The sequence below is a fragment of the Panthera tigris genome, chromosome C2 (assembly GCF_018350195.1).
Source record: "Panthera tigris isolate Pti1 chromosome C2, P.tigris_Pti1_mat1.1, whole genome shotgun sequence".
NCBI classification, from domain to species: Eukaryota; Metazoa; Chordata; class Mammalia; order Carnivora; family Felidae; genus Panthera; species Panthera tigris.
Window position 1 is genome coordinate 150,726,160 of NC_056668.1, and position 17,504 is coordinate 150,743,663.

At 45.0% G+C, this 17,504-nt stretch overlaps 1 protein-coding gene across 3 annotated transcripts in view; it reads left to right on the forward strand.

The window, feature by feature from the left end:
* The window catches only part of SCN10A (sodium voltage-gated channel alpha subunit 10), a 93,512-nt gene that overhangs the window by 35,282 nt on the left and 40,726 nt on the right, over nucleotides 1-17,504 (forward strand). For 2 of the 3 annotated variants that reach the window (XM_007081019.2, XM_042956682.1), the window contains exons 11-14: nucleotides 1,103-1,396; nucleotides 3,777-3,888; nucleotides 13,845-14,083; nucleotides 16,599-16,772. In XM_007081019.2, coding sequence (XP_007081081.2) covers nucleotides 1,103-1,396; nucleotides 3,777-3,888; nucleotides 13,845-14,083; nucleotides 16,599-16,772 — 819 coding nt within the window. The remainder of the gene's footprint in view (nucleotides 1-1,102; nucleotides 1,397-3,776; nucleotides 3,889-13,844; nucleotides 14,084-16,598; nucleotides 16,773-17,504) is intronic. The other variant, XM_042956683.1, reaches the window with a different exon arrangement.

Consider the following 17,504-nt stretch of genomic DNA (forward strand, 5'->3'; position numbering starts at 1 on the left):
ATATATTCTAGGCAAAGAATGCTCTGTTTATGATACCAGGATTGCAATGATAGTTGCTGAACAGTGTCGGGCTCCAAATAATCCAAAAAGGAAACTTCAGTTCTGTGGGATAGGGGGATAAGTAAGGAGGACTCTAATTGTCAAAATGTCCCAACTTTAGTAGTTTAGTAAATAAGAGGAATTAAGGAAGGGGGGGACATTCAGCAGTATGACAAAGTTTGGTAGCAAGTCAGCGTGTAGATGTCTAGAAATAGTTCATATGGCTTAGAATAGAACTGATAACTTGTTATGGTCAGGCTCCCACAGTGGTGGTGGGCACTGGCCAACCCAGCATACTCACCCTCCAGGGGCTCTAGGCCTGTGAATTAGCTCCTTTTCTCTGGCAACTGTAAGCCTCGCCATTCCCTCAGTGGAAGATTTTGATGGGAAATGTTTATTGATCTGGAGGCATGGCATTATTCTTCCAGGAAATTAGGCTGCAACTCTCCCTTCAATCTCCCCATTGTTGACTATTCAAAGTTTGCCTCAAGGGATCCTGGAAGCTCATTACATTACAAAGCTCTCGTCTCCTCCTGCACCACACAAACTCTCACATTTGTATAGGCTGGATCTAATGAATTGCAGAACCTAATTTTCAGACAATAAAGTGCACTTGTTCATTCAACAAACCATTTACCGAGCTTGTTCCAATACTGGTGTGCATAATAGTCTCCTTAGGTCACAGCTTTACTTGTGGAGCGGGGAATTTAAGACAGTTTTGTCCAGTCCTATGGGCTAAGGCTGTAAATAGCTGACTCGTCTGGGTGACAAGATTGTCTTCTGACATCCTTGGCCATCGTGACCTACTTGCTGATCTTAAGCACTCTGCAATCACTCTTGGCCTTTTCCCAGGCCATGTCAAAAATATTCTTTTCCCCTGTTCTCTTCCCATGTTTACCTAGAATACCCCTTGGATCTATGTCTTAAATTTTTTTCTGGAATAAATGCATGAGAATAAGGGCAGGGAAATAGGAATGGGTGGAGGAAGTGTTGAGCCCCAGATATGCCTGCAGGATGAGCTTCCAGTCTGCCTTTTTTCCTGGTCCTTTGGGGCAATGCCCAGTCTTTCCTAGGTCTCACCTCTGGGAGGCACCGGGCTAGCCACGGCAGTGTGTTCCATTTCCGGGCCCCTTGCCTGGACGCCTCATTCCCTGATGGGGCCACAGATGATGGAGTCTTTCCTGGAGACCGTGACAGCCGTCGGGGCTCCCTGCTGCTGGGTGGGGGTGCCGGCCAGCAAGGCCCCCTCCCTAAGAGTCCACTGCCTCAGCCCTCCAACCCTGGCTCAGGACTTGGAGAAGACAGACACTCCACATTGCCCACTGGTGAGCTTGCTCCTGGAGGCATGGAAGTCTCGGTAAGTTCGTCAATGCTCCAGATCTCTTGAGCCGCCCTCCAGGTGAGGGCCAACAAACACTGAGTGCCACCCATGGAAGGCTCCTTTAGACAACATTGTGTCCAACATTTCCCCTCTATCCCCATTTTACAGACAGGGCAGGTGAGAGTCAGAGATATTGGATTTACCTGAGGTCAAACCGGTTTTCTGGTTTCCTCTGCAGTACAATAATACAAATTATTTTCCAGCTGATCCTTTTATTTTTTTCTGTGTTCCTCTGTCTCCACTCACTATTACTGCTTTAGAGACAGGCCTGCCTGGTTCCTGGATGAGTATGGGAAAAAGGGAAGGTTCTTCTCTTTCTGCTTGTAGCTCTGTGCAAACTATGCTGGGTTTGGCCCATGGGACCCAGAGAAATCCTGGGAGGTGCCCTGGATAGATATTAGCAGAAGCAAAGCATCCCTTGCTTTACTCAGAGAAGCAATAACTTGCCAAAATGTACAAATTAGGCAACAGTGACTAACTGGTGAGCACTCTTCATAGAATAATCGCAGAGTGCAATGGAAAACCAGGGACTCCTCATTGGATTGCGAGCTGTGATTTAATTTGAGCTCTCCCTTTAGTTTCAGTAATGATGCTTCCAGTGTTTTTCATTTGCCCTCTCTGGCTAGCCAGGGACCCAGAGCAGTTCTCAAACAGACTTGTAGACTAACCAGGATATGGCTCTCCTGACTTGGATAAGTCCTACAGGGTTACCTTAGCTCCATCTCTGATTGGATGCCATGTGATCCCAGCAAGAAACAGATACCACTCCAGCGGGCAACTGGGGGAGAGGTATGCACTGGGCTTTGAACTGAGAAGGGACAGTGAGGCACTTAGAGATGAGCAATGGTGGGAAGCTGTTATATGCGTAGGCTGAAGTGGTGAGGGGAAGGACCAGAACCAGAACCCAGCAAGAGCTGGGTGGTCCCACAGAACTTGTGATCCAGGGGGGGAGGTCAGTCACAGCGCTGCAGGGAAGAAGCCAGGTGATAGTCCCTCTCCTTCCAGACTCTGATCTTCTGTCTGTGCCTCCCATCGACCAAGCCTGACCAGAACGAGAGAGTACAGACCACCTTCCCCAGGCACAGGGCGGGGTAGAGAAGGCGGAGAGTGGGTCTCCAAGAGCCAACAAAGAGTCATCAACAGAGTCCAAAAGTCAAAGCCAACCTGCAGACCTCTCTTGGAGTTGCTTTAACACTCCAGAAAATACCTCATTCAGGAATTTCTCCCTAGATTATCACCTCCCTAGATATTCTGACTTTGATTCATTTTAGTTAAGTTATTCAGCTAGTGTAAGATTAACTCTTTAAGCCCTCTGTGTCACACGGCCGTGGGTTTCAATCACAGGTTTGCCATTTACCAACTGAGTCACCTGTAACAAGCCCCTTAAATTCTTCAGGCCTCCAAGTCCCCCATTAAAAAGGTTTCTAAATGGCTGAAGGGTTAAATGGAACCATAAAGTGCCTGCACTGATACACATTTGCCTGAAAATAACAATAGCTATGCTAGCATCTCTTGTTGAGTCCTCATGGTTGAAAACTTTCGGAACATTCTTTATATGTATTAAAATACTTACTATCTACCTATGAACTTCACCTATGGCATGTGCTCATGCCAGCTGAATTTGGATTCTGAATGTTTGCGCAGTGCCAGAATCAGCTTCTCTGGGCCCCAGACTCCCCACATCTGGGGTAGCGTAGGACTAGAGTTAGAGCACAGAACCCAGGTGGAACTTCCCCGGGAGGGCCCAAAGAGGGAAGGTTCAAAAGGGCTGTGTCAAACAACTAACACTGGAGAATCAAGACACATGAATATTCCCTCAGAAAGAAAAGGACCGGAGCTGGAACTGAGTTATCTGCTGGGGAGAGAAAGGGGCCTATCAGAAGGGAGGTCAAAAAACACCTGTCCTGGAAGAGGAATTCTGTCTGAACACCATATGCACAGCGCAGACGAAGCCTTGGAATGACTTCCTGGCCCACCGCTCCTGCAGCTGTCACTTCCCTTTAGTAGAAACCTCAGAGACCCTTGAGGCAGCCCCATGCCCACGCTGCTGCCCAAGGACTCTGTCCTCAGGCAGGAATTAGCAGACCCTCAGGTGAGCCCAGGTTACAATGTCAGCTACAAAGCTAGACTCTGCTTGCACCCCCAACTCTATGTCCTGGTCCTCATGGCTAAGCTCTTACCCCAAGTTCAAGAAGCAGCCCCATTTCCCAAATGGGAAAGCACAGCTACAGAGGAACATAGCTTCACCAGGCAACTCACAACCTCATGAGATGGGCCAATAAGAGGCTGAGTGACCCGTTTTTGCCACTGATGACTTCAGGTTGGGGGAATATCCTGATTGTTTGTGTCCCAGCAGGCATTTGATGCAGGACAGAAGAGGACTTTCTTATCAGCAGAATACCTGAATGAACCTTTCCGAGCCCAAAGGGCAATGAGTGTTGTCAGCATCATGACCTCTGTCCTTGAGGGTAAGTACTGCTCATTGGAATTTCCATCAACTGTGCTGTGATGAGTCTGCATTTGAGCAGCACAGGGGATGCCCCAAATCTGTGTCAAATATATCACCCATCTGTGTCCTGGGATCCTAAATACTCCTCTTTCTTATGCCCTTGGTCCCATCACCCTTTATCAATGTGTTTTTTTAAATGTGGATAATTTTTCAAAAACAATAGAATCCAATGAGTTTGAAACACCCTATTCATCTCTTGTTTAAATTAACATCAGCCTCATATGTATTCATAAAACTAAATTTTAGAAAGTCATCTGGCAGAAACCAGAGAATGTCAAGCTACCTCAGGTATGCAAGAAATTTTACAGTCCTTAATTTTCAAATATGGTGAAATTATCCTGTCATTTTTCATGGTTGTAACTCGTATGGTTATAACTTAATTTCTGTCTCAAGCCCACATTATGCTGAGCATTGGAAGATAATTTAAGTAAATTAATCAGTCAGTTTAACTAAATTCTTGTTAATTTAGGGCTCTATCAATCAAATGGGAGCCCATTCACCCTCCTCAGGGATGTGTCTAAGTTCCAGTTGCTTCTACCTGGAAGAAGGCAACAGCACTGGGTCATGGTCACCTGACACACAGGTTCCCAAAGAGCATGATTGTATCCTGTATAAGGCCTGTCTTCTTATCCGGCCTTTATTTTGCCTCAGGGCATGGAAAATATGGCCTTAGTCTTGTCCAGCCATGTATCTCCCCTAGACAAATTTAACGTGTACTGGGCTGAAGGAGGGAGGGGGAACTTAGATGCTGATGTGTTCCTGAGAAAGGGCTCTGTGTGCTCCCCTCCCAGCCCTGTACTGAATCCTAACTGTGGGGGAGGGCATGGCGAAACAAACAAACAAAAAAAGATGTTTGAGGGATTTGAAAACAGAGCCAATCTATGCCTTACTTTCTAGGGGAAGTGAGAGGTGGCAAGTCTTAGAAAAAGACTCACATGCCCAGCATGGTACAGAAACTATACAGTAGAGAAGCAGGTGACCTACCTGGGTAGAGAAAGCCTTAGGCAGCCTCTGAGAGTGCCCCGTGGCCTGCATAGCAGGAAAGTAGCTAGGTGATGACCTTGGCCCACTTGAGGGTTAGGGAAGGTGAGTGAGAGGCAAAGAGAGAACAGCCATCTCGGTGGCTCTCCCACCAGAGACCACGTGGGAACTACAATGACTCCAGTAAAATATACTTGGCAATGACCAAGGACCAGCCCAGCACTCTTCCGACCCTGAGCTCTTCAGAACTCAGATGCAACCTCAGATAGTGATGTAATAGCAGACACTGAATTAACCAAAACAAGATCCCCAGGTTGAGGACTTGTGGTGTATAGTGAATTCAATTATGAATTCAAGATACTTTTCTTGCATGCATGAATTTGTGCTTTGTGAAATGTATACATATTTCAGTAACAACAGTGTGTACATTTTTCTCGTATTATTTATCAAAAATCATTTGCCATTGTAATAATGTCTGTATGCCTAACATTTTTTATGGCTGCATAGAATCTAACCATGCTATCTATGCCCATGACTTTTTGTTGGCCAGGTGGGTTGCTTGGATTCTTTTTCCTTTTTGCTCTTAGCCATCAGACAGTTAATGTTAAAAACAAACAGCTTGCTTTTTCATTTATTCCCCAGAATTATCAAGCTGCCTCCTCCTCTTTTTTTTTTCTTTCATTTATTTACTCTTCAACAAGCATTTGACAAACACCTGCTATGTGTCTGGCATTACTCCGGTGCTGGGAATTCAGTGGTGAACAAGATAGAAGCCTGCACACATGGAATCTACATTCGGGGGGGGGGGGGGGCGGGGTATACAGATAAACCGAAACAGAGATTCAGGTGGGGATAATAGTAGGAGAAAAAAGAAAGTAAGGTAGGAGATGGAGAATAAGGGACTGCAGAGGGGCTGCTTCAGATAAGGGGGGATGTCGAAGGCCGTTCTCTCTAGGGAGACCAGAAATCTCAATGAAGTAAGAGAAGCGGTCTTATGAGAACCTACAGGACAGAGTTCCATGACAGGTGAAGGGCAAATGCAGTGTAGTTGTTGGGAATGAGACAGGAACGAACAAAATGAATGTTCTAAACACATCCCGATTCAGGTAAGAACAAAAGAGATCTCTGAATCAATGAGAAGCAACAGAGGATAATAGTTAAGAACACAGACCCTGGAGCCTGACTGCCTGGGTTTGCATCTTGGGCCTGCCACGTTGGGTAAGCTGTGCAACTTTGGAGCTCCGTTAACTTCTCTGTGCTTCCGGTGCCTAACCTGTAAAAGAGTGAATATGTGTTTATCTTCTAGGGTTTTGTGAGGATTAAGTGGGTTAGCATAAGTAAAGTGCTTAGATCCATGACTGGCCCTTGGTAAATATTCAGCAGATGTTGGCTATTCTTTTTCTTTTCTAATATTTATTTATTTATGGGGCGGGGGTGGGGGGGGTGGCAGAGAGAGAGAGGAAGAGAAAGAATCCCAAGCAGGCCCCGCGCTTTCAGCTCAGTCTCACAAATCATAAGATCATGACCTGAGCTGAAATCAAGGGTCAGACGCTTAACTGACTCAACCACCCAGGTGCCCCAGACGTTGGCCATTCTTATTTGCTCGGTTGTAAATAAGGGCAGAGATGTGTCTGTTTTGCTCACAGCTGGATTTCCAGTACCTGAAAGGACAGTGTGTGGCATATAGTAGGCATTCAACAGTTGTTGGTGGATGAGAGTGACGTTTGGGTGTGGTGCTCATTGCAATGACCTGAACTGATAAACAGGAAGAGGATAAGGAATGGTCAGATATCCTGAGGTAGGACGCACTTCCCCTCAAGAAAGGTGCTGTGAGAATAGACTAGGAAAAGCAGGAGACACACGGACATCTTTAAGAGAATCTGGGTACAGACAACCTTAGATTAGGGCAAAGAGGTCAAGGTTGTTTGGGCATAGGGCAGATGACCTGTGATCTTCTCTGGTCTGACATTATAACCACTACACTCACGGAATACAGGAGGGATGCATGGGACTGTCAAGGGTTGTGACGAGGGACACAGAAGCCACCTCTTTGGGAATGATCGTGCCCGGGGAAGTTTGACCCAAGCCAATAAGAACTTGGCAGTTCCCTGAGCTCAGGGCACGTGAACCATCTTTGTCTGACACACCAGCAAGCACTTGACAGTTGTCCAGACCAGAAGACCAGAAGCAGGAGCACAGTGTGAGCACAACACAGTCTCTGCCCTCGTGCTGAGTGGGAGAGAGGGACGTGGAACAAATTCTTACCAGGCTGCTGAGTGTCTTGAAGGGGAAGTGTAGGATGCTAAAGGAAATACAGTAAGTTTAGCCTGGGGTTAGGGGAGTATTCCAAGCAGAAAGGACGGCAAAATCTCTGAAGCAGAAGACAGCATAATATCTGAAGAAATGAAAAGGCCTGATGTGGCAGGAACACAGAGAGCGAGGAAGAGAGGGGCTCAAAATAAGGCTAGCGAGATGGACTGGGGCCAGACCCGCAGAATTTCCTACACCAAATTAAGGATTTTGGACTTCATCCTAAAAGCAGTGAGGTGCCATTAAAGGATTGGAGGCAAGGGAGCTACATTTGCATTTTATAAAGGTTACTCTGAATACGTGTAGAGAATGGAATTAAGAGGGGAAGAGTGTTGGCAAGGAAACCAGTGGGGAGGAAACCAGCTGAGAGATGGCAGGGCCTGGACTCTGGGGTGGTGGCAGTGGGAGTGATAGGAAAAGGGAGGATTTAAGAGCTAAGAGATGTAGGATCCAGGACTTGGTGGTTTGCATGGTTCTGGCATAAGCGACTGAAGGGATACTCATAAAGGAACGTGTTAGAGGGGTTCACTGGGGAAAGATGAGAGGAAAGATCATCAGCTGAGTCTGGGATATAGTGGATTTCAGATGCCCTTGGGATATCCAGGTGGGAATGTCCAGTAGGAAGTCAGAATTATAATAAATGGGTCTAGAACTTAGAAGATGAGGGTGGCCTAGAGATACAGATTTTAAAGCTGTTTGAATGTAGATGGTAATTTTGGAATGGTGCGAATGGATTAGATGACACAGGGAATTGAGTAAGAGGAGAAGGTCTGGGGCAGAGCTCTAAAGACCCTGTAATGTTTGGTCCTTGAGCAGAAGAGACAGAGCCAGCAGAGGAGGCTGAGAAGGAATGCCCAGAAATAGGAAAAGACCCAGAAGAACCCAACACAGACCCAAGGGTCTGAATTCCTTCAGGAAGAATACAAAGGTCAAGAGGGACCATGCTATAGAAAGATCAAGTAAGATCAAGCCCAGAAGGAATCCAGGACTTTAGTCACATGGATCTCTTTGGTGATCTGAGCAAAAGAGGATTGGCAGGGTAGGGGAGGAGGCTGAAGAACGGGGGTGCAGTGGTGGAGAAGGACATATTGTATACAGACACATTTTTCAAAAGTTTGCCTGTGAAGGGGAAGAGATAGAAAATGACACCAGCGTGTAGGTAGCTTTGAAGGAAGATTTTTTTTGCTTCTTGTGTGGAGTTTTTAAAAAGCATATTTGCAGCAACGTGGATGGAACTGGAAGGCACTATGCTGAGTGAAATAAGTCAGAGAAGGACAGATCATGTTTTCACTCATAAGTGGATCTTGAGGAACTTAACAGAAGACCATGGGGGGGGGGGGAAGGGAAGGGGAAAAATAGTTACAAACAGAGAGGGAGGGAGGCAAACCATAAGAGACTCTTAAATACAGAGAACAAACTGAGGGTGGATGGGGGTGGGGGAGGGGGGAGAGTGGGTGATGGGCACTTGTTGGGATGAGTGCTGGCTGTTGTATGTAAGCCAATTTGGCAATAAGTTATATTTAAAAAGACAAAAAAATAATAATAATAAAGTTCATCTTGACCTGAATGAATAAATGAATGAATGAATGGATGGATGGATGAATGAATGAATGAATAAATAAATGCAAGTAAGCATATTTACATGCTAATGGGGAGGATCCATAAGAATGGGAAAGAATGAAGATAAAGGAAAGAGAACATTCCATCAATTCCTGACATGGCAGGAGAGGATGCACAAGTGGAGACTTAACGGGAGGAGGGACATCTCTTTAACTGTAACAGAAGGAAAGGAAGAGGTTCTTTCTGGATTAGGTTTCTGCAGGAGGTTCTTTTAGGGCAAAGAGCTGTCTGTGATCATGTCCCAAGCTGGCAAGTGCATGATTCTCTGAGACTCCGTATCCCCCCAGATAATCAAGGTCAGCAATGTTCAGGCTATTTACAAGGCTGAGGGTTTTCCTGTGCCACCTCACAGACAGGGGCTTCCTGCCATAATGGCGCATCCTCAGGATTCCTCCTGCAACACTGCTTCCCGCGCTTTTTAGTGCCAAAATAGGTCCGGGGAAGCGCCTGCTTTTGTTTCAACTAGAAATGATTGATTTTGCGCCGCCCCCCCCCCCCCACCGCCCAGGGTATGCCAACTGCGTTAGAAAACCATGCTGTGCCAGTTTACATATCTGTCATTTAAAGTGCCCTTTCGGAGCACTCTCCTGTACCCTGACTGACCTGTGCAGTATTTGAAAGCCTTTGCACATAACTTAGGATTTGAGTTTACAGATGTTTTTGACTTTCATCAAAAATAGAGTTTGCATGTCTGTTTCTGAGTTTCCTTGATGCCTTTAGTGGTTTCTGGAAGTCGAAGGACGGCACATTCTTTTTTTTTTTTTTTTAATCTGTGAAGATGTTTCTCAGTTTTTTAGATATAATTGACAAAATTGTAAGATATTTAAAGTGCACATTGTGAAGATTTGATACATGTATACATTGTGAAAGGATTTCGCTAACTAGTTAATGACCACACCCCTCACAACTCACACATTCATCTTTTTTTGGAAGATTCCACATAGGTACATGATACTATATAGTATCAGTTATTTATCTTTCTCTGTCTGACTTAATTTCACTTGGCATAATGCCCTCAAGATTGAGGGCAGACACCAAGATTTCCTTCTTTCTCATGACTGAATAATATTTTAATACATGGATAGGGGTGTGGGGGTGTGGGTGTGTTTCACATCTTTATCCATTCATCTACTGGTGGACACAGATTGTTTCTGTATCTTGGCTATTGTGAATAGTGCAGCAATAAACATCAGGGTGCAGATGTGTCTTTGAGATAGTAATTTTATTTCCTTTGGATATATACCCAGATGCGGAATTGCTGGGTCACATGGTAGTTCTATTTTAAATGTTTTGAGGAATCTCCATACTGTTTCCCAGAGTGCCTGCACCAATTTACATCCCCACCAGCAGTGCACAGGATTCCCTTTTCTCCATATCCTTGCCAGCACATATTATCTCTTGTCTTTGATGATAGCCATTCTAACAGGTGTGAGAATACTTCACTGTATTTTGAATTGCATTTCCCTGATGATTCGTGACGTGAGCATCTTTTCATGTACCTGTAAGCCATTTCCACATCTTCTTCAGAAAAATGTCTCCTCCGTTCCTCTGCCCATTTTAAAATCAGGTTATTTGGTTTTTTGCTACCAATTTGTAGGCGTTATTTACACATTTTGGCTATTAACTCCTTATCAGATATGTGATTTGCAAATATTCTCTCATTCAATAAGTTGCCCTTTCCTTTTGTTGGTGGTTTCCTTTGCTGTGCAGAAGCTTTTTAGGTTGATGTATTCCATGTGTTTATTTTTGCTTTTGTTGACTTTGCTTTTGGTATCAAATCCAAAAAATCATTGCTAAGAATTTGCATTTCTATTTCTCAGTCTCCTTGATGCTTTTGTTGATTTCGGGAAGTAGAAGGGGAGCATATTCCTTACTCCGTTGCTCTAAATAAAATCTCTTTATCAAATTTTTATTTAGAATGCTTTTGTTTGAATAAGCAATATGTTATATAGGATTTAAAAGATACTAAAGGGCACATTAAAAAAAGGGGAATATTCTTCTGTCCACCCAACTCTCTTCTCCAGAAACAATCTCCAAACCAATTGTTTTGTGTTTCCTCCCCAAAATAATTTAGTATGTTCAATCAAAAATATATAGTCTTTTTTTTTCTCCCTTGCAAATGGTAGCATATCACATATGCTATTCTGTGCCATAATTTTTTCAGTGACTATATTTTGAAAATCATCCTACATAGTACCCTTACACTTTCTGGTAACTGTTAGTATTACATTGCATAGATGGTACCGTAATTTGGTTAATCATTCCCTTCTTGATGGGAAGTAAATTCTGCAGTCACCACATCACTTTCTACACGTACTATATAGGTTAAATGCCTTGAAGTGAAATCGCTTTGTCACAGGGGATAGGCATTTTCAGTTTTGACGGACAATGGATACTCTGCATAAATGTATCAACCCTCACCCACCCAAGCAATGGATGATAACTGCCTTTCAACCCACATCCTCCCGAACGCAATTATCAAACTGTCTTTATCTTTGCAAATCTGATCCATGAAATAATGTCTTAGTATAGCTTCGTCTTGCATTTCTCTCATTTTGAGTATTACTGGACATCTTTTTGAATATTTATAAACCATTTGAATTTTCTCTTTAGAAACTGCCTAATCATTTTTCTGCTATGTTGATCTTTTCCTCATTGATTTTTAAGAGTTCTTACATATTAATGAAATGAGCATTTTGTCTGCGACGTGAGCCACAATTATTTTTCTCAGTTATTTTTTTTACTTTATTTGACAAAATGTTTTGAAGATTTTAAAGGCTTACAAGATGATAAGTCATTACAACAGTGTGATATTGAAAATAAATAGCCTTATCTATGGAAGAGAAATGGACATGTGCATATGAAAATATATGGATATGCGGAAATAACTTATCAAAATGAAATTTCAAGTCCTTTGGAAAATGAGGTATTTTGCAATAAACAGTGTTGATACAAATAACAAGAGGTTGGGAAAAATAAACTGGCTCAATATCTTACTCCTTATTCAAAATAAACTCCAAATGCACCAAAATTTTAAGGGAGAGGTGAAACTACAAAAGAACCAGAAAGAAATGTGAATAGGCATTTTTCACATCTTGCGATGAGACTGGCTTCTGTGCAAGGCACGAGAGCAAGGAAACATAAAGAACAACGTGGATAAATGTGACTACATATGAATTTCTTATCCACCTATGTGAAAATAAAACAGCAAAATTTGGGAGGATACATTTATTTCTATGAATTCATTTCTTTTGAAAAAATGTATCTAGCAAAAAAATTCAAGTACTCCAAATACATATACAATGAAAACTTCTTTCCCACTAAAGATCCTTCCTGCTCCCCAGTATTCCAGGATTTCAGTGTACTCCCCCACTTTCTCTTACATCCTTCACGCCATATTCTATGCATTTATACTCATGCACACGTCACATATACGTAAGGTTTTTTTACATCATCATAAATAAATCTGCCTCATCATTTTTCATAATGGACTTTATCAATTGTTGCTGTTCTTACTATTACTATTATTATTATTATTATTATCGTTATTACTATTATAAATAATGGACATCATCTTTCCTTGCCATGTGGGCTGGTGTATCTGTAGAATGTATAACTTACAGGTACATTTATAGATAGATCTAAAGCTATGCAGTTGCCTTCTGTAGAGGTGGCCCCAGTTGCACATCTACATGGAGATTTAATGGAAGCAGCTAGAGATGAGCCGGGTGCTTAGGGGAAAAAAAATCAGTAACTCAACATATAATCTGGGGGGAGATAGCATGATGATGGTTTTTTAGGGCCATGGGGCTCAATGAGATTACCTAGAGAGGGAAAAAAAGAAATATCAAGGAGAGAATGCTTGAGATCTCCAACATTCAGAGGGAAGAAGAGGAAAGAGAGCACCTGAAATTGAGAAGAAGCAGTCACTGATATGGGAGAAAAACCAAGAGATAATGATGTCCTGGAAGCTAGACAAGGGATTTCAAGGACCGTGTTATAACTTCTGTCAGATGCTATGAGAGGCAGAGGAAGGGGATAATTGGGAAATGATCATTTAAATGGGGAAGAGGTAGAAGCCTGATTCCAGGGGTCAAGGAGGGAACAGGAAGTGAGAAAACAGAGAAAATTAAGTGTAGAAAACTCTTACAAGGAACTTTGCTGTTGAGGGGACAGTAAATGAAGGATAATATGTGGTCCAGGGAGATGTTTTGAAAAGTGGACCTACACTTCAAGCATGCTCACGTGCTGATGGGAACAGTCCAGAGAGGGGAGAGAGGGGATGACACAAGCCTTGGTCAGGTGCGCAGTTAGGAGTAGAGTGAGCTCATGTGCTGGGGGCGGGACGGGGTGCAGAACATGGCGGGGGCGGGGGGACTTATAGATTCCTTGGAGGAAGAAGAGGAAGTTCTTTTGTGAGTGATTCTTTATTCTGAGGTAAGTCAAAGGGAGCTGGTCAGCAGAAAGTGAGGACTAGATGTGGGGGAGGTTGGAGGAGAGAGGGGAAAGTGAGAAATGCTGGTCTGGAAGACTGAAGGAGTGGACTGAAATGAGAAACATGGCAGAACTTCTGACAGTGGGACCAGTCAGCACGGCTGTGTAGTTTTTCTAACCAGGTTCACCTGGTTGGGTGCAGGTGGAGAGAAGTCTGCCTGTTGAGGGGGAGCGAGGAGGGGAGAAGGGCAAAGGAACTGAGGGTGTCTGCAAAGGAGTATATAGAGGAGTGGACATGAAATCTAAGCCAGGTGAATTAAGAACTAAGAGCATGACATAGGTGATGGGCAGTTAAAAAGTCCATGCTTTGGGACACTGAATGGGGACAGATATTAGATTTGCTGGACTGAAGGAGCTCAGAAAGTAGGAAATGGCCATCTGCGCAAGGTGCTGGGTTGGAGATTGCAAGTGGCAGTTATTGGTAATGACAAAATCTAGGGGATGGCCAGGGGATGGGAGTCTGAGGAGACACATGGCTGACAACTGTCATTGACCACTCCTGTGATACAGAATTCGAGGAGTCTGAACGGAGGTGCCCACCCTGCTTGACCAGCTTGGCTAAGAAGTATCTGATCTGGGAATGCTGCCCCACATGGGTGAAGCTCAAGACACTTCTCTTTGGGATAGTGACAGACCCCTTTGCGGAGCTCACCATCACCTTGTGCATCGTGGTGAACACAGTCTTCATGGCCATGGAGCATCACCGCATGAGCCCCGCCTTCGAAGCCATGCTCCAGATAGGCAACATTGTGAGTGACTGGCAGCCTTCGCCCAGCTGTCATGGCAGGGGACTTTGGGTGGGGTGGCCGCATACCCTCATTCATTGGAGTGTTGATCCAGCTAGCAGAGGGGCAGTGCTGGAGATGTGCGCACACTGAGGGCAGGAAATCAAGCCTGGAGGGCCAGGCTGAGCTGGTGGGAATTGCCCTGGGACAAACCAGCACAGGGAAATGGATCTAGAGAGTCCTGCCCAAGGGGCAGCTGGCTCCCTCTTTTCAGATCCTAGGTCAGGCTCTCGAATTCTCTGGATCTCAGCTGCCTCTACCTTGAAACTAGGATAAACGTCACTTGCCCATCTTAAGACAGTCTATGGACTTGCAAGGTTTCCTCCTAGTTTTATTGCTTTTATGACTGTAAATCACAGTGGTGGTAGTTTTTCAGTGATGTCATTTAAGGGCAGACAGTCGGAGAGGAGTCGGGAAGGCAGCGAAAGGGAGGGAACAGGGAAATGTGGTTGCTGTTGTAACAAAAGCACCAGGGAGTCAGAACTTTTCTTTTGTATCTGGTTTAGATAGGACACTACTTTAAATTGTCCTCTATTTTTTTTTTTAGTATTACTTGCTTGTAACAAGATAAAATCCGTGCTAGACTTTGTTACATGATAAGCAGAAGCTGGAAAGGTCAGGGTCCTGCCTCCAAGCCCACTGCAGTGTCCACCCCACTAGAGATGGCCTTCTGGGTCTACCAGGACCGTCCAGCTCTTCTGACTCCTTGGAGGCTGCAGACAAGTGGAAGGAGGGGTCTCAGGGGCAATGGGACTACTCTTCCCTAGAAACCCACCCTTCCCCTCGAATCCGGGGAAGCGATAAGGACTCCAGCAGGTTCTGGGACACCGTGGCCCCAGCATGCCTTATGTTTTGGCAGCACTTGGGCTGAGAGCCCACATTCTATTCCAAGTTGATATGAAGAGGGGAAGTGGAAAGAGAAGGAAGGCCGTATTTCCAAGAAGTCAGCACAGACCACAGAGGGTCTTACAGAAGAGACCTCTGAGCCCCCACCCTCATTTTATAGCTAGAGAAGTTGAGACAAGAAAGAAAAAAGGCCTTTACTGCTGGGCCAGAGCAGAGTGCCATGTTTTAAAGAGAAAGCAAGACAGGCAGGCAGAGTTCGGTACCTTGTAAGAGTTATCTCTAAGACACAACAATGTTATGAGGCTCTCACCACCCTCACAGCCCCAAAGAGGGCACTGAGACTAAGAGAGGTTAAGTGTCCTGCCCCATATGGCACAGGCAGTAACAGTGGGGCCAATTAACCCAGGACCCAGGTCTCTGTAGGACACAGGACCTCAGCCTCACCCCTACCGCGCCTCACTTGCCTACAAAGGGCACTCAGTGCATGCTCTTTGAATTTGTACGGTTGCAATCTGTGGCATTAGGCAGGTCACTTAAACTCCCAGCCTTTCTTCGTATGTAGAGGGAATGACAGCACCTGTTTCCCAGGCTGGTGAAAGGCTTTGCTGAGAGCAAATGAGAGAACCGCACCTGACCCATCTACCTTACTTTTCTCCCTTCCCTGTTGCTTGTCCTGTGACCTGAGCCTGGGCCTGACCTCTTTCAATGTCAGAATCCTCTCCTGTTTATGACAACTAAAGACACTCAGAGCTGAAATTAGAGATAATTTCTTCTCCTTCTCCCCCTCTCCTCCTCCTCCTCCTCCTTCTTCTTCTTCTTCTTCTTCTTCTTCTTCTTCTTCTTCTTCTTCTTCTTGTTTAATAGCTATTATTTATTAATGAGCTATATTGGCCAGGACCTTTGCTAAGAATTGTGTATGCATTATCTCATTTTATGCCCATTATACAGATGAGTAAATTGAGGTAGAGAGAGGATGCATTACTTGTGCAAGCTTTTATAAACTAGGACATGGCCGAATTGAACTTTTTTTTAATGTTTATTTACTTTTGAGAGAGAGAGACAGACAGACAGACAGACAGAGTATGAGCCAGGGAGGGGCAGAGAGAAAGGGAGACACACAATCTGAAGCAGGCTCCAGGCTCTGAGCTGTCAGCCCAGAGCCTAAAGCGGGGCTCGAACCCATGAACCGTGAGATCATGACCTGAGCTGAAGTTGGATGCTTAACCGACTGAGCCACCCAGGCATCCTTGAGTTGAACTTTTATCCAGGTCTATGTTGGCCCACAATCCAAGCTTTTAAACAACTGAACCGGATTGACTTCCCATTTAGATAATCATATAATAATTATTATCCCAACGATTATCCACCCCTACGACCATACGTATGGAAACACTGAAGCGTGGGTTCTAATGCATATCCTGAGCACTGGTCCAGAGGTTACTCTGTGCTACCACACTGAGTGTTCCCATCCCCAGTCCTTCAAGAACCCGCAGACTACAGAGAAACTGAATAAAAACAAAGTCAAAGGATTGGCTATTTTATTTTTAAACTAGACATTTCCCTGTCGCCCTATTTGTCCTTACCCCCTGACCCCACAGACCCTGATAAGATGGATCCTTGTTTCCAACCACAGGTCTTTACCGTGTTTTTTACTGCTGAAATGGTCTTCAAAATCATTGCCTTCGACCCCTACTATTACTTCCAGAAGAGATGGAACATCTTTGACTGCATCATCGTCACCGTGAGCCTGATAGAGCTGGGTGCAGCCAAGAAGGGAAGCCTGTCAGTGCTGCGGACCTTCCGCTTGGTAATGTTCTCTCTTAGCGCCTTGGGGAGGCTCCCCCCGCACTGAGGGAGCCACACCCCTGGGAACAGACCCTGTCCTTTGGGGACCCCACCAGCCAGAAAACTTTTCCGTTTCTGTGCCTGGGTAGGGGAGGCAGGACACGGCTCCAAGGGGCTGGAGACTTGGTCCTTCCTACTTATTCAAAGTGAGGGTGTGCCTTCTCCTCTCCAGGCCTGGGCTCCCTCATCTGTGCCCTCCTGTTCTCTTATCAAATAGCAGTCACAATGGTAATCGTAGCAGCTACTCTTTCTTGAGCATGGACAATGTGTCAGGCACAGTGCTAACCCCTTGACATAACATGGCATGGCTCGTTAGCATGGGCTCACTGCCGTCCTCAGCATTGTCTCAGTGCCTCCGGGGGCCCAGTGTCCAGGTCTGGAGAGAGAGGACAGAGTGAAGGAGACAGGGCCTAGCAATCTCACTTTCTAGGCCAGAAAGTCTGCTTGGGGCCCCAGTGTGGGAGCCAGCTCACCAGCACGGAGCTCCCAGACTTAGTGGGGTGGCAAACCCAAAGGCCTGCAGGAACCAAGAAGGCGACAACAGAAAGCCGGCCAAGGAAAAGATACTGGCACTGGACATCTGTCTCAAGTAAACAGGTAGGCAGACCCCGCACCAGAGCACGACTCCAGGGAGGGGCATTTACATGAGACTCAGGATGATGTAAGCCAAGGAGGCGGCCCTATCCATTGTTGT